The sequence below is a fragment of the Perca flavescens genome, chromosome 9 (genome assembly GCF_004354835.1).
Source record: "Perca flavescens isolate YP-PL-M2 chromosome 9, PFLA_1.0, whole genome shotgun sequence".
Classification (NCBI taxonomy): Eukaryota; Metazoa; Chordata; class Actinopteri; order Perciformes; family Percidae; genus Perca; species Perca flavescens.
Window position 1 is genome coordinate 20,473,069 of NC_041339.1, and position 23,449 is coordinate 20,496,517.

Consider the following 23,449-nt stretch of genomic DNA (forward strand, 5'->3'; position numbering starts at 1 on the left):
TCCACTTGGACAGCTGACAGGGGGTTGAGGAGAGGGAGTGGGGGGGGGGAGTTGTTGTCAAGGCAAACAAACAAATTGGCCGTTTTTAACACATCCTGATCCCAGCTCCTGCACCACTGGTGAGCATATAGGAGGACAAAGTCTCTGCTGCTTTACCCCAGCACCTCAGATGGCTGTGAAAACTTGATGTTGACGTTTAAAATATCCTACCTCTCCTCCTCTCTCTGTGTTCCCTGCCTCTCTAAATGATGCCATGCACAAGTTGACCTCTATGTAAGCACTGCAGAAGACAGGAATGAATCATAGTGGTGCTTATTAGTGAGCTGTATATTTATCAGACTATAAGAGGTAGGTTCTCTGGGGTGACTGCTAATGCATATGACTCACGAGCATCTGTAACAGCTGAGCATTTTTGCATTGCAAAGCACTTTCATAACACACAAACTACAGGGCATTGTTTTGACCACATGCAGAGTTTTGTAAGCTAATTGGCAAGTCGTGTCAGTGAGCCCTACCTTATAATTTCAAACAAATTGGGTCGTTTGCTTCCTTACGATCCCCACTCGCAAATTTATAATTTGAGGGTGCAGCAAAGATTGAAATTGTATGCAAATGTATTGACATTTCAACAATTAAAAAGCAGGTCTAGATTTTGTGTGGGTGTTAACTGCAGCGTCGGGGGCTTTTATACGGAAGTGATTCAGAATTTAATTTTGCGACAGGGGATAAATAAAAGGTTTCCAAGGCTCACCTCTGTACCATTGTGGCAGTGAATAGAGTCTGTCTGTGCATACTTCTGGTAAGAAAAAGATTTTGATATGCTTACTCAGTGGTTTGAGGCCAAATATCAGATGCTTGGCATAAATAAACGGTCCATAGAAATGGGTGCATAATGAGTTTTCTCTGGGAATACCTCATTTAAATCAATTTAATCATCTCACTTACAAGATGGGACAAAGGAATATGTCTTTTTATGAGCTCCTATATGTAAAAAGGAGAACAGGCATTCAGCCGTGGTTAAATGAGTGGATTATGGTGCTGGTGGTCAAAGCCAAAAGTGGGACTTACTGACCCATTTAATGTCCACTTTCATTGGAGCCGCATGTTGGATGTGACCCCATCCACTCCCCCATAATCCTACAAGAGATGATCTTGCCTCGACACGAGCAACGTTATTGGACTTGACAGGAACCCAACTGTCTGCCACACAGGGTCCCAACATCACTTTGATGTGATTGCAATTCATGACGGAGCGAATCATGTGACAGAGTTGTTTGCGCACTTGAGAAATTTTGGGGTGGGGGGGGTTGGGAGCATCATCTGCAGTGGACAGCCACATGTACTGTTGTATATTAGATCTCTCTGTTGTACAAACGATGCTTTCAGCATGTGCTAAGCTTTCATGCTTGCAATTATTTGAGCAAAGCCGTTTTGTGTTTTTCATTTTTCTTTCGCCAAGTGCTGCTCAAAACACGTACCTTCAACCTTTAACACTACAAAAGCATTCTGATGGCTTGTTTCAGTGCCCGGTGAGGCATTGAAACAAGCATCAAGATATCCCAGAGAGGGCATCTAGTGACTGCCAGAAAAAAGTGCCATCATTTATGTGTCAACATCAGCCATGTGGGAGGACAAGTTTATTGACATCTTGATGATCATCCTGGACCATTCTGCCATGCACTCATCGACTGGAACTCAACATACATTAGTCAGCACAGCAGCAGGGCCAGGCTTATGTCTCATTTGTCAAGAAGAAAGAACGGAGTCCTTGTTGGCGTTAAAATAAAGATGTGTGAATACGGAAGCCCCGAGGAGCACATACAGTATGTCAGGCAGCGTATGTTTCTAAACATAATCTACATGAAGAGTTCCTTTGGTTGCTTGGGAGGTCTGACTGTGTGAATAAAGACAGACAGACAGACAGACAGACAGACAGACAGACAGACAGACAGACAGACAGACAGACAGACAGACAGACAGACAGACAGACAGACAGACAGACACACACACACACACACACACACACACACACACACACACACACACACACACACACACACACACACACGTGTAGTCTTATTTCAGGGCGGATCCTAGCCTAGAAATCTAGATGCACCTTAGCGGCAGCAAATGTAATTTGCAGCCAGGGGGTCTAGCAACTCTCCGTTAGCTTGCGAGCTGGAAAAAACAAACTCTGGCCGGGCCAATCACATTGTGTATAGAGTCGGTGGGCGGGCTTATGGCTGCTGCTGCTGTCGAATTGGCTTTGGCCGTGACTCTGGAAGACTTGGAGTTAAACTTTTCTTTGAGAAATAAACAAAGAACGGCACTGAAGTCATTCTTAAAAAAGGAAAATGTGTTCGGAGTTTTACCAACCAGATACGGCAAAAGTTTAATCTATTAACTAGCTCTGCTACTTTCTTCGTTGCTCTGCCTGGTTGTAGCGCTATCCTATTGCGTGCAGAAGGAATTTGAAAGACAACTGTTTATCTCGCCCCTCGGATTGAGCCCTGTCAATGGTGAGTTCCCAGACCCAACATCTTGATGTGGGTCTGGCTTGTCAGGCTAGGCGGATCCTGTTAAAGCCTCTGATTTCTCTATCAGTAATCAGTGTCCATTCAGCAAATGAATAAATCAATTGAGCATGCAGCCTGTCTATAAACAGTTTATTCCAAGAATCCATAACAGTTAAGCTGAAAATAAAGGCTGTTGTGGAGGCTGTTGCTCGACTGCTTAATAATCAGTTCACTGTATATAAACACATGATGGTATGTAAAGACATGCTCCAATTTGTTTTGATTAGATAGCAGAAGGGGTGATATCATGGCCACTTTTATAGCAGCTGTCTGCAAATGCAAGGCACTGCTTAGAATCAGCTCATTTGAATTCTCACCGTGCAACATAATGTTTCGGGCATGACTAAAATTAGGAAACACCTTTTGGCTGTAGCATATTCCTCAATTGCTCTGAATGTACTTGTGATATGCAAATATTTAATTTAAAAAAATCTGTCTGGTATCTGTCTTATTAGCAATGGAGAAACTTCAAACATGTTATTCAGAGTTGGAAAAATAAAAAAATAAAAAAGTGTTTTATCTTGTTCCCCATGATTGTTGCAGTATTCTACTCAATCCCCCCCTCTGCATATTAATTTTGCTTTCCAACCTGGACTACTTTCTTTGTTACAATGAGACTTGCCTTGGTCAGGCTAGATTGATGCTGTTCCACTGGCTGAACCCAATTTAGCAGCCCCAGCTCATGTCCTATCAATACAAAAGTGGACGAGCAAAGACATTAATAAATATTGAGCTCTCGGATAATCTGTGGAAAAGTTGCTTGACCTCGGTGGCTCATCACTGACTGCGTTGAGCATTACGTGGACTTAGGACTCTGGGTGTGCAGGGGATTAGGATAATTACGGTTATTATATTCTCGGTGTAAGGACTATCGCAGGCCTAGGCTAGCTTCCCCTCAGCTCTTGACAGCTAAATTAAAAACATACGCTACTGATGTGACCCTGGGTCATTGATCCTTCTCCCTTGTGTCTACCATCTCTTTCTTTCTTAGACAGAACATTGAATCCTCACACTCTGTAGGCAGGGTGGGAAGTAGTTGCTTTTAAAGGCCAATGGAGATTTGGAGTTTCAGCATCACTTGGGGAATGATCTAACCTTGCCCCAGGCAAGACTTTGCACCTGTCCGGGCATGTATGTTTCCAGGGGTGAAAGTATATCTCTCTCTCCCTGTCATACTCTCTCTAAAAAAAAGAAAAAGGGTTATGCTAGCAGAGGTCCCTTGAGCCTTAGCACTAGGGACTCAGGGAACGCCCGGATGGTAAACCTCCCCAAATCCCCTAGATACTGATCCCTTATGATATGGTAACTGGCTTCGAGGTGTTGTTTACCACAGAGCCCTACTCTCTCTCCCCCCCCCCGAGATGCTTTCCTACACTCCAAAGCTTCCGTAACATATCTAGCACATATTAGATTCTAAATTAAAAATCAGTCAGCTGTGACACTTGATACATAGATTGGGAATACCAAAGGAATATCAAAGTGCACTTGACAGCAACTAAAATCACAATTTCAGCAATGCAGTTTAAAAAATATTGTCTGGAGAGGAAATGATTGTGTGTGTGTGGGGGGGGCGGGGATGGGGGGGTTCCTTACCATGTGCTGGATCAGGTGGGCCAAACTCTAGGTTGTATCTCAGGATGTAAAAATTATTCCACACATAGAGCTGGTTATCTCGCGGATTGTATTCCACAGCTGCAATGTACTGGTACTGGTTGGGAAAGTGGATATCAACGTATTCCCCACGGTTCTGTTTGGTATTGTAAATGTAATCGATCAGGCTCTTGCTGACCTCGCTTTCATTGTCTTCATAGGTGGAGCGGACCACATAGAGTACTCCACAAACCATGAAGGCATTGGAGGCTGAGCGCTTATCATAGGTGGTGTCCCAGGTAGCCTCAAATCGTAGAGTGTAGGGGTTCAACTGGCTGATTACGATCATGCCGTTGTTCTGCTCAGTGGCGTAGATCACCCACAGCCCATTCTCGTCTACCGCCAGGTCAATGTCTGTTTTACCACCCCACTTGTAGGGCGACGTGTCATGGTAGTTGGCATTATTGATGATCGCCTCACCACTTTTGATTCGAGTCCGCAGGTCAAACTTCACAATGTTGCGGGTACGCTCCTTGTTGAAAAACACGGCCCCGTCGTAGACCACAAATCCAGTCCCATCCACCCGGTGGGGCAGCTTGTAGGTGATGGTTTGCCGGGCATTTTGGAAGTCATCCAGGGAGGAATACTCAATGAGAGTGTCTGTCCTATAAGGAGTCCAAGGCATGAAGTAGATTTTGTCACCAGCTTGCAGTGGGTCTTTGCACCAGGCACCAGCTTGTTGCTCCGCTTCAAATAGAAAGGAAGGATCACCGACAGCTTTCAGAGTCCCAGGACAAAGAAAAACTAGTAATGGGAGAAGAGTAGAATAAGAAACAGACACAGGTTAACATGTGAAAAATAAAACCATAAAAAAACTATATGTAATATCCATAGAATCTCTAGTGTCTTCGTTTTGTTTTACAAATTGTCCACAAGGAGTGGAGGCAGACATACATTAAAGAGTGGCCAAAACACAACTAACAGCTATAGCCAATATTCACAAGCAATATAAGGATTTTGGTTTTGTGCATAGAAAGAAAAAAAGAAATAGGAAAGTTATTAAGCATAATGTTTAAATATATAAAGTAGTCTGAAACAAAAAGAAGCTTGGCCTCACAGACACATTTACTGTTGGGAGTAGAACACAAATGAGGGGAAATAGAACAGAAACAAAACTTAACGAAACAATTGGTCCTGTAAACAAAAAAAATGCAGCCAACTAAAGTCACTTGGCAACAGACGGGAGAGGTTATGAGAGAGCAGGAGTCAGCACAGTCTGCAAAATGTTTGTGTGTACTTAGACGTATCTCACTTACACCACCTATTCTACGGTATATTCCTGAGAGGCTTGTCATTACGAAGTGGTGCAAATGTCACAACCATTAAAATTTAAAAAAAACTTTTTAGTAAGGGTCTCTTGAGGTGTTTTGGTTGGTGCTCTGAGGCATACGAGGCATAAGAATCAACAGAGAAAAGAGCAGCAAGTGGTCAGGTGAGAATAATGGCAAGAAGAGTGAGAGAGGGGAGGGCTCAGAGATAAAATGGACAGTTGTAAGCAATAGCTTTAAAAAAAGGGCCAAGAAACACTGTTACCATGGCATGCTATGGAAAAGGGTTCGGAAGCCAGGCAATATGAGATTCTGCTGAGTAGCAAAAGCACCCAGGGAGAATGGGGAGAGGAAGCCCCTATTGACTGCAGCCAATACGCCCCCATTTACATCTTTTGGCTGCTTGTGTGCAGTTTTTTTTTTTTTATGGCCAGCCTCACTCCCCTTATTGCACAACACTGGCCGTTAACATTACAGTTAGGGGGTGGGAGATTCCTGAAGATAACGTCTGCGATGGGTTTGTAGAGGCCACCATGGAAAAATAGGTAGTTTACAACCAGATGCCACAAAACAAGGAGCTAGGGTTTGGATCGTGTCTGTTATTTACCTTTTTGCTCCACTTCTATTTTAAGCGTTGGAAGAGAGAATGAAAGGGGTGCAAGGGGAAAAAAAGAGATTAATATGAATTAACTGGCATCGCTATGATTACATATGCAGAAACACATTATGAGACATTGACAAAAACGGGTAGACCTATTCAGAGAAAACAGGAAAGTTGTGAGAAAAGTGACATACAGCCGTCAAGGTCCTGTCTTAGAAAAGGAGTTGGATTAGAACATCGAAAATGACCAATCGTCACAATTGGTATAAGGCATAGTGGTGGATGGATTTTATCTTTGACAGACTGTCAACTGCCTGTAAGTATGTGCTATTGCAAATGGCATAACTAATGACACTCAGTAAAAAATCTTAGATTTGTTGTTTGCCACATAGTAAGACATTTTGAGATTCACATTGAAAATAAATGACATATTGAGAATGATCTCCCTTTAGTTTCTGCAGGTTTTACCAAGTCAAATTTAAGACTTTTTAAGACCAATTTAAGACCATTATGAATGAAATTTAAGGCCTTTATCATAACATCAATTAAATTCCTAAATTCAGTTTTTTCAACTCTAGTATTGTTAAACTTGCACTTCCCCATAGCTGAAGAATAAAATCTGTTTTATGTCTGTGGTACAATCCAAAAGAGACTTGCGCCAATAACACGAAAGCTGATTGGCTGCAATAAAATTTGCATGTTGGTCTCATTTGTAATCATAATACAGCGAAATTATATTTGGACAAGCAAAAGAAAGAACTACAACATCACGGAATTCAAAAAGAGGTAGAACACAATACTTCAATGAATTTAAGACTTTTTAAGGCCTAAAATTTTGATTTTGAAATTTTAGACTTTTTAAGACCCCGTGGAAACCCTGTAAAAATACGTTAATAAAGCCATCCTGTGGATACTATACAGAAAAGTGTCATTAATGGCATCTATTTATTGATTTATGTTAATTATAATTTGGTTTTTGTTGCTGTGGTCTGTTTTAATCCACCCACCACCATAAACCAAACCCAAATCCACAAAAAAGAAAAGGTGTCTTTTATTTTTCTAAAGAAAGTTAAATATAGAGTAGTAGATAACCCTTTGCTATATCTTTAAAATCCATGTAGATTTGAATACAATTAAGATGTAATTTTACCATTCTGGACAATGTTACACCTAACTTATACCTCAATAACAAAAGTCTCTGCGTAACACTCTAATCTTACTTCACCACTTTTACAATTATGAAACCATATGTACACAGAAAACAAACGTACTGTGGCCTTATCAAGAAAGCAGGTATTCAGTGTAAGTCACTGGTGCAAAATACATTGATATAGCTTTTGTGCACTCACTGTTGAAACATGTATTTAATTCTACAAAACAACACTGCACTTAATTTGTTATTTTGTGCTTTCCGATAAAAGTCTGCTATAAATTTGCCAATATGTGCACATTCAAACAAGGCACCTGGGCTAAGAAGCATTACCCAGTCCAATAGCTGATTTATGAAACATATCATGGGACTTGCATTGCATGAAAATCACTAGCTTAGTTTAAACTGCAACAACAAGACTGACATATTGATAACAAATTTACATAAATTCTTTAGAAAAGACATTTCTCAGTCTAAAGCCTAGGTCAGACTATAAGACTGTTCAAGTCATGCATTTCCCAACTGGGACAGTTCAGATAAACCGCTTCCTGTTCAATCAGGAGGTCGTTGGCCAAATGTGAGGGGACAAAGAAGGGCATCAAAGAAAAGAAAAATACAGTCATTCAAAGAGACTTTCTCTAACTGTGTCCAGAAAAGCTCAGCAAAATGCTCAACCACTGCTTATTATATGGTACTGAAGCTACAGCTAACTTTTTTTTTACTTAAAAGAGTAATTTCTATTAAGTTTGACTGATTCAGGCTGATTGATTTTAAATATTATATATAATATAATTTCAAATGTATTCTTTCAACAACATAGCAACTGTTTACTAATGGAGATGTTAATCTTCCAAGTACAGACTGCATGCATCAATTCTTTTGCCCTTGATCTACACTTCTATTGGTTTTTGTCTTTCTCAGGTTTCAGTCTCAGGTGGCTTCACAATACAAAGGCTCAAACACAGAGGGCCTGAGGATCAATGTTGGAATACTAAATGAACTCATTTTGGGCCAGTTTGCACTGTGGGATAATGTATAGCAATCATAAACTATGTTTGCCTTGATTCCTGCAACCATCCAGCTCCAATTAGTGCAGGTTCATATTACAGTCTGAACATGCTATAATTGTTGAGTCTGATCTAGGCTTCAGTGGCAACAAAAAAAAGCAGTGGAAACTAGATAATCAGAAAAATCCGTAAATGAATGCACGCCATTCTGCGGAAGAAATTCAATTGTGTTGCAGCTAACTAAGAGATCGAACACGGGTAGGAAGCAAACAAATTAACAACAGTTGAGGTCTCAGAAGCCACCTCAGCCACATAAAACAGAGGAGTAGAGAAGGGGAGAGAGAGAGAGAGAGAGAGAGAGAGAGAGAGAGAGAGAGAGAGAGAGAGAGAGAGAGAGAGAGAGAGAGAGAGAGAGAGAGAGAGAGAGATGGCGTGAAGGAAACCTGGAAAGAAAAGAAGAACACATGACGGAAGAACACATGACGGAACCCCTGATGACGTTAGTAGAAATGTAAAAAATAGAAATAGCAATCAGTGTGATCAGAAATCAGTCAGTGGATGAAGAGAGTGAGTCAGATAGCCGATGAGGTTTCCTGCAGATTGCACAGGGGAAGGGAAGAGAGTCAGTCACTTTTAATATAGCAACATTAAAACCAACAAACACGAGACACATGCCAACCCACACTAACCCCAAACATCCTAAACTGTCTCCACTAGACTTTACAGGCTTTCTAGAGAATTCCTGCTTTCTATGAACTATCACTAATCAAATCGTAATGACTATTAATAATCAGGTGTTCCATCTTGATATGAATGGATGTCTGCTATCAAGAGCAGACCGAGCGAGTGGGTCCAGTGTTTAATTTAAATCAAAGCATCATGTAAGCTACACTGAATAAATAAGGGGGAACAACTGAACACAAAAACAAAAGCACCAAAGGGGACCCAAAATCATGCTGTTACAGCTTAACTTCAATTTTCATAATCTGGCCATCAGTGTCACGTGGAGCAGGGGGTTTACTGGAATTAGATGAAATAAAAAATATGAAAATATTAGCATTGAAGACTGTTTATGCCCACTGCAACTCTACAGTTTTGCAAGTGTAGAATTCTTTCTTTCTTTTTTCTCTAGCTTTTTTCAAAATAGTTTGCACAAAGCAGTCTTAATAAAGAAATGTCTGCTTTTATGTTGCCTGATTCAAGCAATTACTAGTGCCAATTCAGAGGGTGACTCATTGCCAGGTGAAGGAACAATTTACATCCTTGGCTGGAACATGAAGAAAAGTTGCTAATGAGGGCAGTTTGTGACAAGAACCAAATTATGAAGCCAAAAGGATGAAAATGGTGGAAATGTAGGCAACTTGTTGCAAAGGCCACTTGCACAGAAGTGAAAAATCCCAAATTGCTTGTGTGCAAAAAAATGCAAAGACTTAGACAACAGAACAAATTAATTAAGTACCACATTACATTCAGTCAATGATTGAGACGGAAAACAACTTTTTATCATATTATGTTATTAAACTGCTGGTTATATTTCCATGGCACAGATAGACTTTGAGGGGCAGCAGTTACTGGTCAAAATGAGGACACTGTCTGCGGTCCCGTCGCTGATCCGCTTAATGGGGATTTAATACGTTGTCTTGCAAAACAACTTCTCAAGTCTTGTATCCCAGCAAATCCATGGGATCCTAAGCTCCTGAACCACTGCAATGGTTTTTAATCACAAATCTTGGTATTTGGCATATGATCTATTCTATCTAAAAACTAGAAAACTGTGGTAAAGTCTTTGCTATCCCATCTGAAAACTCTAGTAAGGGTTTGCTCTGGTGTGGAACAGCTCAGTAAATGTCCTCCTATGATTGCCTTTCTCTGACTCTACAAAATGATCTATAGGGTATATGGATTTTGTTTTGGGGAAGAGCAGACAAAGGACTGGTAAGAGGGAAAAAACATAACAAGAAACTTGCCTATAAATCACAATCTATCACATTTTACAACAGGATTTGAGTGGGAAAGGCTGGGCTGGGCTTGTGTGGACTGGGTCAGACTGGGAGAACACTAAGCACTTACCAGGGCAGTTGCGATAGGACACATTCTGTGTTCTTGGTCCTATTCTGGTTGGGCATGGACCTTGAGAAGCAAAAAGATGGGGCTACAGACATGCATGTTTGAAACTGCTTAGAGTAAAGGACCCATTTGGAATTTCTGTTAGATAGACTTTGCCAGAACTGAGAGTTCTTGGGTAGAAATTTATTTTTTACCACATCAAGCCAGTCTTTCCTTGTTGCAAGAAGGAGGCAAAAGACAATCATAACAGTGGGTGGACATGAGTGCACCATGAGGCTAATCCTACTATTGCGGTTTGAGGTAACACAGCAAGACATGGGATCAATATGTCACTTGACTATAAGCTGAATAAAAACAAAAAACAATACAAGCAGTTTAGGGTAAAAAACTATAGGATTTGGCTTTGCTCAATAAGGCGGACTCAAATACTCATTATTGCTTATTTCATTTTTAATTGCAGGTCCTCAAAGCCTCGGAGAGGTTAACCTTTAAGTTGTAATGAGTTTCACCATCTAATGATGTTCACTAATGCATTCGGATTCAACACTGAGGGAAACAGCTCGGACAGGTATACTGGTAATGAGCAATGTCGAAGAAATATGTTGAATATAAAAAGTACTGTAGAATAAAGATGAATTATATATATTTATGGCTAAACTTCCCTTTTGAGTTGATTCAAAAGTGAAACAAATCTAAAAACATCAGTGTACAAAATACTAATTTGAATCTAGAGCTGGCAAATACTATCTTACCATCACTCCCACTCTAATTATTGCAGTTCCACCTGATTAGTGATTCTGGCAATTCATCTAAATCTTTCTCATTAATCAGTTAGTAAAGGTTATGTGGCGGAATTTCCTTCACAAATTGCAAATGAACATGGCTTAAAGAACAAATGGGGAATTTATATTCAAAGGGCAATCTAAAGATTGTTAGGGAGCAATGAATATTTTAGCATCCAAGGAACAGACAAAATGTTAACACTATCTCTTTAGATGAAATATTACCTTCTGTTCTGTTACATAATGAAGCATCTGTTAACATATTTCAACACCTGTTGTATGGATGTATATTAAGCCATCAAGGTGAGCGGTGTTTTGCGTCTGATAGACTTGAGTAATGAAACACTTGCTTCCCATTATGGAGAGTCAGCATGACTTCCTCTACCCTCCCTCTATTTTGTTACCTCATAACCAGACTCGTCGAACGGGTGGAAACACGGTGAACCATCAATAATAAAGGCAGTACAGAAAGAAGACCAAAGGGTTTTACAGGTCATATTTCATGAAAAGTTCATGGTGTGACACAGATGGAAGAAGAGATTGAGGAAAATGGTGCTGGAAGGTGTTGCACACAAAAAGAACAGACTGTCCGGACAAGGCAAGAAGAAGAAATGAGACAGGCTATGGTATGAAACAGAAGAGAAGAGAGGGGATAGAAGGGGATGGAAGCGTGGGGGGGAGGGGGAGTTTTCAATTCCTGGCAGAAGGGTCAGACTTACTGTAGGGCACACACTCATACTGGACCTCCAGGTACTTGTAGGTCCCTGGACAGGGGTCAGGGAAGACATCAGAACCCGTGATCACAATGCACTGGGTCCGATTGTTGCATCTGACAAGGGGGAAACAAAGAGATGGAAACTAATTTAGCAACAATGAATAATTTGCCTAAATACATCCATGCTAGTCTTTTTTTTAAACAAAGAAAATAGTCACAGAAATTAAATGCATAAATGTTAAAACACAGTGGAGTGTGATAGTGGCGCACAGAAATGCAAAAACATCTGTTCTTGACTCATGCTCAGGATGGAAAATATTCAAAATTCCCCAACAAAGAAGTACTGCCGTTACCACATAGCAATGCTATTCAATGACCAACTCCATTGCTTTTCACTCAGTGCTTGCCTATTAGGTCTTCTCTGAGCTGTATAGTTACGAAGTAGAACTTCTTCACTACTGTACTCAAGTACTAAAAGGCTGTACTCTACTGGAGTATTATTTTTTTCTCCTACTTCCACTTTTACTTCAGTACATATTTTCGACGAGATTAATACTTTTACTCCGATAAATTTTTTATGTACTGCATCGTTACTCGTTGCTGTTGTGAATTCCTCACGCTACGGAGACTGTAGGTTACAGTGTGTGTAGTTACAACTATGTTAGTTACGGCTAAGTTAGTTACCACTACGTTAGTTACCACTACGTTAGTTACCGCTACGTCAACATTTTTTTAATACTTTAGTACTTCCACTTAAGTGTGGTGCTTAAAGCTACATTGCGTAAAAATTTCTCCCATCTAGCGGTGAAATTGTATATGACAACCAATTGAATATTACTTTCTAGCCCTTCCATTCCGAGCGCGTTTTAACTCCTACGGTGGCCGAACCCGAAATGAGCTCTTAGTATCTCCATCGTTTAAGGCAGTTACACACCAACCAGACAGCCAACCGTATGCAGAAAAGCCAGTTGGACTGATCAGTCTCCCGGAGTTGGTCCAAAAAGTGTCACAGAACAAACTGAAGAGACGAGACGTAATACATCTCCATAACAGCAGGCGGTATATCATATTGTACTAAAATAGTTCACTGAAACGTGGTTCTAAAAACATTTTAAGCAAGAAATAGGCCATGCAGTTGCTGAATCTGTCTTCATTTCAGATCAACAAAGGTCCGTCAGATTTTGAGAGACTCTAGTCACGCTCATTCCGCTCGCCATTTCCGGGTGAGTCCCGACTGCCCTGTCTCCGACTGAACATGTCAGGTCGGCCAAAATGAAGGCCGACGGCCCCTCAGACGGACGACGGCATGGAACACACGGAACAGACTCGAGTCACCAACCTCGCCAGACTGTCCAACGGCCGATTATCGGGTAAGTGTGTCAGCGCCTTACACACAGTTGTTCTAGCCACTCCAATATGAACTTTGATCATGTTGCTTTGCCTGTGGCGTTGTCGTTTTAATTCTCTTTTTCGCTTCCTTGGCAACTCCGTTACTTGTCCTCGAGAAAGAGAATAGGTGTGATCAGCGGCGGAGTGTGACCAAAACATCTACCGGGAAAAGCGCAAAAGGCGGATGTATGTCCCTCTTTGGCTAATGTATTTTAAAGATGGAGGTGCAACATGGCTGCCGTCATTCGAGCGACTCGCTCGTATGTATTCTGAATGATTCTAAATGGCAGATTCTATGCTTACAAGAATACTTTGATTAGTTGGTGGAAGTAATTACACATGAATGAGCACATATTTGTGAAAGAACAAATGGGTTGTTGCTAAGAATCAACTCAAAAAATTACACAATGTAGGTTTAAAGAGCACTTCAACTTCTACTCAAGTCACTTTTTTGATAGAGCACTTGTACTTTTACTCAAGTCTGGGTCTCTAGTACTGTATACATGTCTGGGTCTTCTCCGCTATGTGTATAATGCAAAAGAGGTCCTTTGTGCGCTGTGCTATTCTGTGTGTCTTTTTTAAGAGCTGTGTGTTTGAATGTGTTAAGGCCAATGAAAGATTCCACAAAAGACTTTGCCATAATGAAATATTACCTGTCTAGTCAATAACTGGCCAAAAGTGTATTACATTCCTGGTTTACTGAATGAATCTCGCAGTAATACAGTTCTTTAATTTCGTCCCTGATAGTGTGTGTGTGTGTGTGTGTGTGTGTGTGTGTGTGTGTGTGTGTGTGTGTGTGTGTGTGTGTGTGTGTGTGTGTGTGCGTGTGCGCATTGTTGTAGATGTAACTACTCTCTTGCAATTGGAAATCTGTGAATAAAATAAAATGTGAAATTAAATTGAAATGTACATGAACAGCAGGAATCAATACGACAAATATCTTTGTATAAGAGATGACTTATTCACATCAGACTACAATTGCATGGGGACCTCGTGTGATTTGGGAATTTGACCCCCCACATCTATTTGGTGGGGCGCATTTGGACGGAATAAACAATCTGTGTTTCATTCAAATGTCCCGACTTATTGATTTGAGCTTGCTCCTTCTCTGAATGGGTCTACATGCTGAGTGGCTAGATGAGGCTCTTGAATTTGCAACTAAAATGCCATAAAAGGTCTCATTAATGATTTCTACTTCAGCCTCCAATTCTTGAACCGGAAACAGAAATACCAAAATACTAATTAATGCATCTTTCCACAAACATTTTTTAAATGACCAGAATGAGTTCTGTGCATAGCTAAATGCATTTAGCTTTTTTTTTTTTTTTTTTTTTTTTTTTTTTTACACATTAAGAACCAACCCTAAATATAATTATGAGAAATCACATGGAGGACCTAAGGATTATTAGCTATCACATATATACATTTTGTTTTCTATTTCACCAGCCATGCAAAGCAGTATAAAAGGTTATTTCAGTCACTGCCTTTAACATCTGGAGAGCAGACATTCTAATTGAGCCTGTGGTGTGCTCTGAAGCCCGGGGAATTGCAGGTGACCGCCCTTTCACTGTACTGAAATCATGATAATGACATCTATACCCCCAGCAAGCCAGCTTTGCTACCAAGGGGACTTCAAATTATATTGGCAACGTGCGGGTCCAGATCAATAACTCTGTTCTGCTGATTTAGCAAGGACCAGAGATAATATTTTCTTTCTTCTTATCACAGACCAGTGCGCCCATTTACAGCAGATCATTGGAAAATGTATTACTGGTTGCATTGCATTGTGCTTTAGTTTTGTTTTGGGCCACTGAGGTAATCACTGCTCTGTGTCCAAATGTTATTAATATAATATTATGTAGCGCAGTAAAACAGTGGAGAGTTGCTTACCGTCGGGATGTATAGCATTGAACAGATGCAGGTGAGGGAATTGTTTAGGTTTCAGATTGAAAAACAACACACATTTTAGCTGCATACCATGTAGCTGCAGGGTTTTATAGTTTACAGCACAAAAAACATTATTCAGCAACTTAAACAAATGGTTCCTTAAAAAAACCAATAAATCACAATAACGGCAGTACTGTACAGTACAGAATTAGTCATTACTTTTTTCTTTTTTTCAAGCACAAATATCTCCCTCTTCCTCTTGTTTTATTTCTCCTTAGCATGCATGCCAATTAAAATACTTCAGACACACTTTTTTCCCCCCACCAAAATAAATAAAAGGGATTTTTTTTTTTTACTTTTTCCAATGTTGGAGCAGTGTTTTATATCACAGAGCCATAATGACACATATTTGGGTCTATATCTGTGTTTAGTGGAGGTCTCAAGGGGCATTTCACTTTATTAATGACCTTCATGTGTGATAATAACCTATGAAAATCGCAGCATATTGTATTTGTTTTTATGGAAATGAATTACTGTTTTAGAATTAAAACATGCACCTCATGCTGGGCCCATAATACGCTGCTTGTTTTTGTGGGTAATATTTCATGACTCTGCAGCACTTTCCATATATTATATGGTCACTTTGATGATTCTGTCCCCTTGCTCATGCATAAGCATATCATGCAGGAGCAATATATATTACAGCACTTTATCTAACAGATTCCAATGAGACCAGGAAATGACTGCCTGGTTTATATTAGGCATATGGAACAGAATGATATCAAAAATAAAATTCATGACACCAATGAGACATAGACCTGCCATCGTTTCTCAGGCAAATGTATTTAACAACAGGACATAAGCACTTGGGAAAAAAACACCTCATATTTCTTTTGAAACAATGTTGACATAAGTGTTGATAGCTCTTTCTGATATATTGCCCTAATTTTAGAGCTGTGTAGCAGGAGCACCCTGATCTATGGGATTGTGTGACTCTGATTCCTTCTCATCTGTGAAACCTCGGGCATCTCCTGAGACCAATTGAAAAAGCCCTAATGACTTCTTCTATGCATAGTCCTAGCCCTCAATTTGAGAGAGAGCGTGTAATTGAAATTCCTCCCATAAAAAGTTCAGTATTTGGGCCTACCAGGGCACAGGTCTCAAAGTGCACACTAATTAAATACATGTAAAATATGATATCTCTGACTATCTTTTGATAGTCTGAGGCTATATAGTAATTAATCATGTACATAATGAATATTAAGTTAAAGGAAGCTTTTCTCCACTTTCCTCCAGAGTGAAACATTCTATCTCTATAAATACCTTGACTGCTCAACAGAATTTTACTGAAGAAAAAGTGGAAAGAGTGCTAATTTATTTTATCTTGTAATGCAATAGAAAAAATAATTAGCCATTTGGAAAAGGGATCTATATAAAGTAAAGAGGCGAGGTGCCTTTTTTAGGAGCGACATTACCCAGTTGTTTGGTAATGTTTCTGTATTGGCTTATATCAACGAAAAATATAGTGCACTATTTTTATTTTTTTACAAACTGGTACAACCATGTTTAACACATTTGTGGTATGATTTAACAATGAGTTGTCCAGTTTAAAAAGCAACAAAAACAGCTATGGTTTCCAGAACTCTACACTTCGAATTTCACTGGAGTTTTAAATTCTAAAGCTATATCTACCCATCAATTGCTTTAAGATTCATTTATTTAAAATTAAACTATAGTCAGATTTTTCAGTTTCAAAAATAGCCAATTTTCTTTTTTTTATTTAAAATAAGGGAAGGATGGAGCTACTTTCTGCGCTGATTGCCTCCATTCCCTCTACCAGCCAGTTAATCACACTGAAGTATCCCAAATGTAATCCCATCACATCTCTGACCTTTTGGGAGAGGCAGATATCAGTACAATTAGAATGTCACAGAAAATGCTTCTTAGATTTGATGCAAATCTCCTTTAAAAATGAGCACTCCCTGCTGACAGCGGGAAGGGGTGCAATAAGATGCCAACAAGGTGTAAGTGATAGCACTCCTGATACCATGTATCCACAATGCAATTTAACCTCTTCCACTGCCATCATAAAGTATGTCAGAGGAATAATTGGACATGAAGATAATGTGCTAAATGAATAATAAATTGACTTGAGTAGAATTCTACAAACTCTGTTTCCACTAACAAATGTAGTAAAAGCCGTTACTGAAGTCTAAAGCCTGCCTAAACCATAAAAGACTGTAATTTGTTTTTTACTAATCCATGTCCAAGAATGGATACAAATAATGTCATTTTAACAAATGCTGCTGTGTACAGATCAGCTTTGCTTGGACAGACAAACCTGTGTAAATTTAAGCTTGAAATATATTTCATTTACAATTACTCTATATGCACCTCCCTACATTTAACAAAAATGAACAAATGTACATTATTTAGTGAAGCAGCCACACTGGTGAGTATTAGTTTATCACAAATATATTGTTATCAGCAGATATGTCAGGTAAAATATATGTTTGAGGAATCTGAATTTAGAAACAGTGTCACCATTACATGGTTTGCCCACCAGTTTTTTATATCTCATATATGTATTATATTTCTGTAAAATGCTCAGTACACATCTTGGTTAGAATTGGCCAATATAAACATGTATCTATTGAATTTTAAAACTCTCAAATATCAATATCAGTTTTGGCCTCAAAACTCAGGCTAAATATCCTTTAGTAGGCAATAGGCTTGGTCTACCAAGGCAAGGGTTGGTACTTTACAAAATAATCATTGAGAATAATGTAGTCTTGTCTTTATACGTTTGAAAACACTGCTTTTAAATTGATGTAGTGCAGACAGTCTCTCATGATGTGACACGTCATGCACTGCTCATGTGGCACGGCCAGTTTAGACTCCGGGCAAGATGCTCCTTAATTGCTGAATCCTTAAATTGTTTTGCCCCCACTGCTCAATTTGCTATCCCTCAACACTCCATAGCGTTCAGGAAGCCTAAGCAGCCATTTGTAATTCAGAATATAAAAAATAGCATCAGCAGCGAGAAAACAATCGACGTGTAACTGGAGGAGAAAAGCGACATGAGTGAGGGGAGCATATTACAGAAAAGGCACAATCTACTTCCTGATGCTCCCAGTTTGAATTTCAATCAAATTAGTGTCTCTTAAACTCAAAGTGACCCGTCTAGCTCCATTTCATCTGAAATGCTGATGAGGTTCATGGCACAATTATCAAGGCAGACATCTTTCTCAAGAGGCAAGCCTGTTGATAGCAGACAGGCCATTGAAAAATTAAATAATTTCCAGGGCCACAAAATGGCAGCGAAAGAAACAATCTGTTGCAAAAACACACACATGCTGGATGTATAATCACCTCCAATATCAGTATATTTAGACCATTTTCTAAAGGGGTGGCCCAATAATGTTTCAGGAAATAGGTCGTTATAAATTAACCATTAGCCTCCTGCTTTCAACTTCAGGTCTGACCCAATATCCGGATAAGACATCCCAGAAACTTGTAATTACTGTCATATGCTTGTGTTTATGCTATATTTACTGGAGCTGCCAATGGTGCTCAACGGGGGGATTCCAGGCTCTTACAGACTCAGGAGGAAGGCTGTCTGACTCACATCCGTCCATCTCACCTATTGATTTTTAAACCAACAAAGGTACATTGCCATGCACTAAAGTCAATGGAAATACTATTGTGACATTTTGCAGGTCTAAATATGACCTTTATAAGACGGCAGAATGCAATGCTACCACACCCACGCATAAAGCTAGAAGGCTTAAAAACAACTGTTTTATTGTCCTGGAGTGGCCGAGTCAGATTCCAGATCAAGAACTTGTGGCTGGATTTAAAAAAGGCTGGGTGCTAATGATCCTCATGCAAACGGACAGAGCTTGAGCAGTTTAGCGAAGAAGAATGGGGGAAAATTGACCAAAGCTGACATGGAGACTCAAGAGTGTAATTGCTGCTAAAGGTGCATCCATTAAAAACTGACATGAAAGGGGTGAATGCTTATGCCAACACATATTTAACAGTTTATGTTTGTTATTAATTCAGATCAATTTGTAGAGATCTGTTTTCACTTTGACATGAAATCATCATTTTCTGTTGATCAGATGTAAAAACAAAATAAGCCAAATCAAATCTAATTTGAAAACAATAAAACATGAAAACTCCAAAGGGGGTTAATACTTTAGACAAATACTATATGGGACCTTTTTATAAGACGGGCAGGATTGAGGACATTTAAATAATGATTTTACATGTTTGATTCATCTGAAATTCAAAGTTTTAAAAGGGTATTACTTAAAACATTGGTGAAAGAAATTGCATCTCACATAGGCCTACATTATTAATACTATTAATATTGTTAAATATGGGTGGGACGTATGGTTAAAAAATGTCATAGCACATGTTTTGTATTACGATATTGATTTATATCATGACAAATTGTTAGGAAACTTAAATGAGTTTATGGATACAAATAACCACACAGAAGTGTCTGTTTTGGGCAAATCTAGTCAATTAAATTAAAATCTGACAAATCTAGGTAAATTATCACATTGATGCAAAAATATAATATGACCATAAAGCAGTCCTGCACACTGACTTTGCCCACAATGGTCTAGTACATCCAGAATTGTTAAAATGATAGCTACCACGGTAAATAAGCTATGGCAAGTATGGTATGACTGTTGGTAAGCCAACCAAAATCCATTTCCCCACATTTTAATAAGAGAAAAAGGGTTTTATTTATATTACTTCATAGCATTTGTATTTGTTGGTATAAACAGCTGTTTGGCTAATGACAACCAATATGACAGTTGATACACTTTTAAATTTGGCACATCATTACCAACATAGTCTTGAGTAGAGAGCAGTTTCGTGGCTTATGAACTCATGTACACCCCAAGCTGAATCGTGATCTTTATGACATCTTAATCTGCTGCGCTTTAAATAAACACCAACTCTGTAGAGGAAGAACAAGGCAGTGTGCTGTCAGGCGGCAGCAATGGAGCTCCTCGGAGAGCCTTGCAAGCAGTCCTGTCACTGATATAAATAGTGTGAGCAGCATCATTTAGTCTCCAGAACTGCCTCACATTTATTGACAATTGCATGCTAATATTGCTGGGTCATTTTAACATTACAAATCAGCTGTTAACAACTCTATTAACTTAATAATGTTTGTAAAAAAATCTGCCACAGTCAAGCTGATTATGTCATTACAAAATAAAAACTTTCAAATACCCAAGGGTGATGATCATTTTAATGATAATTATTAACTAACTAGCTGTCCTCTAATCCCACCACTAATGAATTTCACATCGTCTGTTAGAGAGCTATCTGCTTTCTTGTCAATGATGTGCTCCTTGGAAAACCCATGATCCACATGCACGGCAGGGCCCAGCCATGTTATGTTACAGCAATCAATGACCTTGTTATCAAATACTTACAATGAAGCTCATTAGTCAAGGACAAATCAATAGATGTAAGCCACTTATTCATACTGCATATCTTAATATGTTCTTTTTGTGACAATGATTGGTCAAGATGTGTCTTACTACTCCTCAAGCTACTGTGATAAGGAATGGTGGTCAGATTTAAATCAATAGCAAGTAAGCACCAGATGGTTACTAGTGCATGTACAACTAAATGTATTACACAATATTATTGAAATGTGATTTAAATTACAGTTTTAACGAAGATGTCACGTGTGGTAATTGTTGTGGTTGCAATCGTCATCATTATCATCAGTGCAGATGACGAAATGTAATTATTAAGAAATACATTCCTGAAGAAAATAAAAAAAAAACTCACTGGATATTATCAATTAATTAATTATTTCAAACTGTACTGCCATGCAGTTTCACATCTGCTGGAGAGGTGTCCATGTGAAAAATTCCTGTACAGATTATCACCCACTTGAGTCGACTAATTGCTTGCAGCTGAATGTTCTAATTGAGCCACAACAATCCTAAGGCTATTTTCATAAAATCATTGTGCTCATGAATATAAAATGCCAGCCAGATATAAAAACAATTTGGAGTGCCAACAGGATCTATCAAACTCAGTGAAGCCTCAATCCAATTCTCCACACTTGAGGATCACATTAATTTCGGATGTTTAAAAAGTGAGCAGTTTTCCACCCAAGTGCTAATGTGATTTTTCCCCACACACTTAAATTAGTAGGACAGGCTAATTAGGGCAACAAATAATTTTGTCTCTTCAATCTTATCTTAGTGGACTGTACAGGAGGAAATACTTTTTTTTCTCTCCTTGCATAGGGTGTGTAGTGGGTTGCCACACATATGGAAATTTTCAGCTGGGTTAGCCTCAGCAGCAGCCAGAGTGCAGACCATGAGTCTTGTGGAGAAGTGAAGGGCTCAGACCTTGAGACAAACATTACATTCCAAGTAGACACACAAAAAAGTTCACCACATTTCTCGTTGGAGGATAATTATTTTTGGCAGCAGAGGTATTACATTTGCTTCCTATTTAGTCTATTTCTGTAAATAAATAGACAAGAGATGATGAAAAAAATCACTAATTAGTCCCATATGCAATCTTGGACATTTGTCAAACTGTCCTTGAATCTATTTCCATGACAGTGGACCGTTTTAAATTTCTGCACTGATTACACAAACACTGTTTTTATGATATAGATACATAACATATCTATATATTATATATGTAAAATATCTAACATCTATAAGTTCACATCAATAATAACATTAATCTGCTCTCACACTTGGTGAGATATTTCACAAGAACTTTTACACTGACAAAGAAATTATCTATGTTTGCCACTTTATGTAAATATATGCCAATCACTTTTTTTTTATCAGTAGATGTCTTTTGGATTTCTTTCTGCGGTATCAAATGTGAACTCTTGTGAGGTTCTTTTTTGTTTGATTTTTTAACCCACACGTCTGACTTTTGTATCACAAAAGACATTTTCTTGGAACACACACATTTCTCTCTTTGCTCTGAGTACAATAGCTCAGCAGTGACTGAAATGCTAAAAACACATTTAAAATAACATCTGAACTATGGCTTCTGGCACTCTCAGGATATGCATATGAGGAATGAACCAGAGTCCTCTACAGACGCTGGTGGAGTGCGTGTCTACGAGACTGTTTTGGATTGTTGTCAGGTGGCTCCTGCTGGGTCAGTATTTGTGCTCCAGTGGACTGTTTTTGTACGAGCGAGGCTGAGGGCAGCGTAATACACAGGGCCACAAGCGGGGGAGCAGGCAGGCTGCAGCCTTTCAAGACAGACAATGTGAGTCAGCTATCTGACTTCATCAAACAGGGCTTGACAATAAACCCCCTGAATACAAGGGCTCTACTGTTTTATTTCATTATTTTTTTTATTTCCCAAGGCGGCTTGCCAGAGTTGCTGACGGTCTCATACCATCCAATTTCTCTCTCTGTGGCATTCATATGTCATTCCATCCCGTACACTGCACCAGCTCACATGGCATCCCTATGTGACAACTGGTCTCATGTATACGGTGTTACCAGTGGAACCCTACCGAGTTGTGTGTGTGCCGTGCACCTGTGTGGGTTTGTTTTCCACAATAAATCATCCTTCTTTGCAAATGGATGATAGCTACAGAGACAGTGGCTTTAAAATGTCTCTGACATCTCGGTGGTCAGTGACAGTGATCAATCTCTAAATCAGGCCTTCCCCTAATCTGACCACAGGATTTACCAAAGGTTAAGTATCTTAAAGTTAAGAAAATGCCAGTAGTGGAAGAAGTATTCAGATTTTTACTTAAATAAAAGTAGCAATACAACAGGATAAAAGTACTCAATCAAGTACTGCATTCAACATTTGACTTAAGTAAAAGTACAGAAGTTTTCTCAACATCATTTACTTGAAGTCTCAAATTTAAAAGTAGTCATTTGCTTTATTTTAAAATAATTATTACATCATATCATTACATATTATAATTAATGCATTAACATGTAAGCGGTAACACAACTAATGTTGTAGTCGGTCAAGCTGGAGCAAGTTTATTATTATTATTTTATACACTGCAGGGTAGTTTAATCTTTAACAGTGCAATGTATTTTATAAAATGATCCAAAGGTTTGTAAGTAAAATCTAAACAAGAAAAAGAACTATAGCTTTTAAATAATTAATAGGAAAAAGTAAAATACTTGAATACTGAATTGTCGTGGAGTAACGGTAAAATTACTTAAAATTGTACTTATCTACAGTATTTGAGTCAATGTACTTATGATTGTAATTATTATTTACCACCACAGGGAAATGCTCTGATGGAAGCACATTTTGCACTGAACGGCAAGATGTAGGTATGACACTGCATCTGGAATCCAAAT

General features: G+C 39.0%; 1 protein-coding gene across 1 annotated transcript in view; it reads right to left on the reverse strand.

Moving 5' to 3' along the window:
- The window catches only part of adgrl2a (adhesion G protein-coupled receptor L2a), a 95,888-nt gene that overhangs the window by 32,999 nt on the left and 39,440 nt on the right, over positions 1-23,449 (reverse strand). The window contains exons 4-5 of the mRNA XM_028586725.1: positions 11,821-11,930; positions 4,170-4,970 (exon numbers count right to left, since the gene is read on the reverse strand). Coding sequence (XP_028442526.1) covers positions 4,170-4,970; positions 11,821-11,930 — 911 coding nt within the window. The remainder of the gene's footprint in view (positions 1-4,169; positions 4,971-11,820; positions 11,931-23,449) is intronic.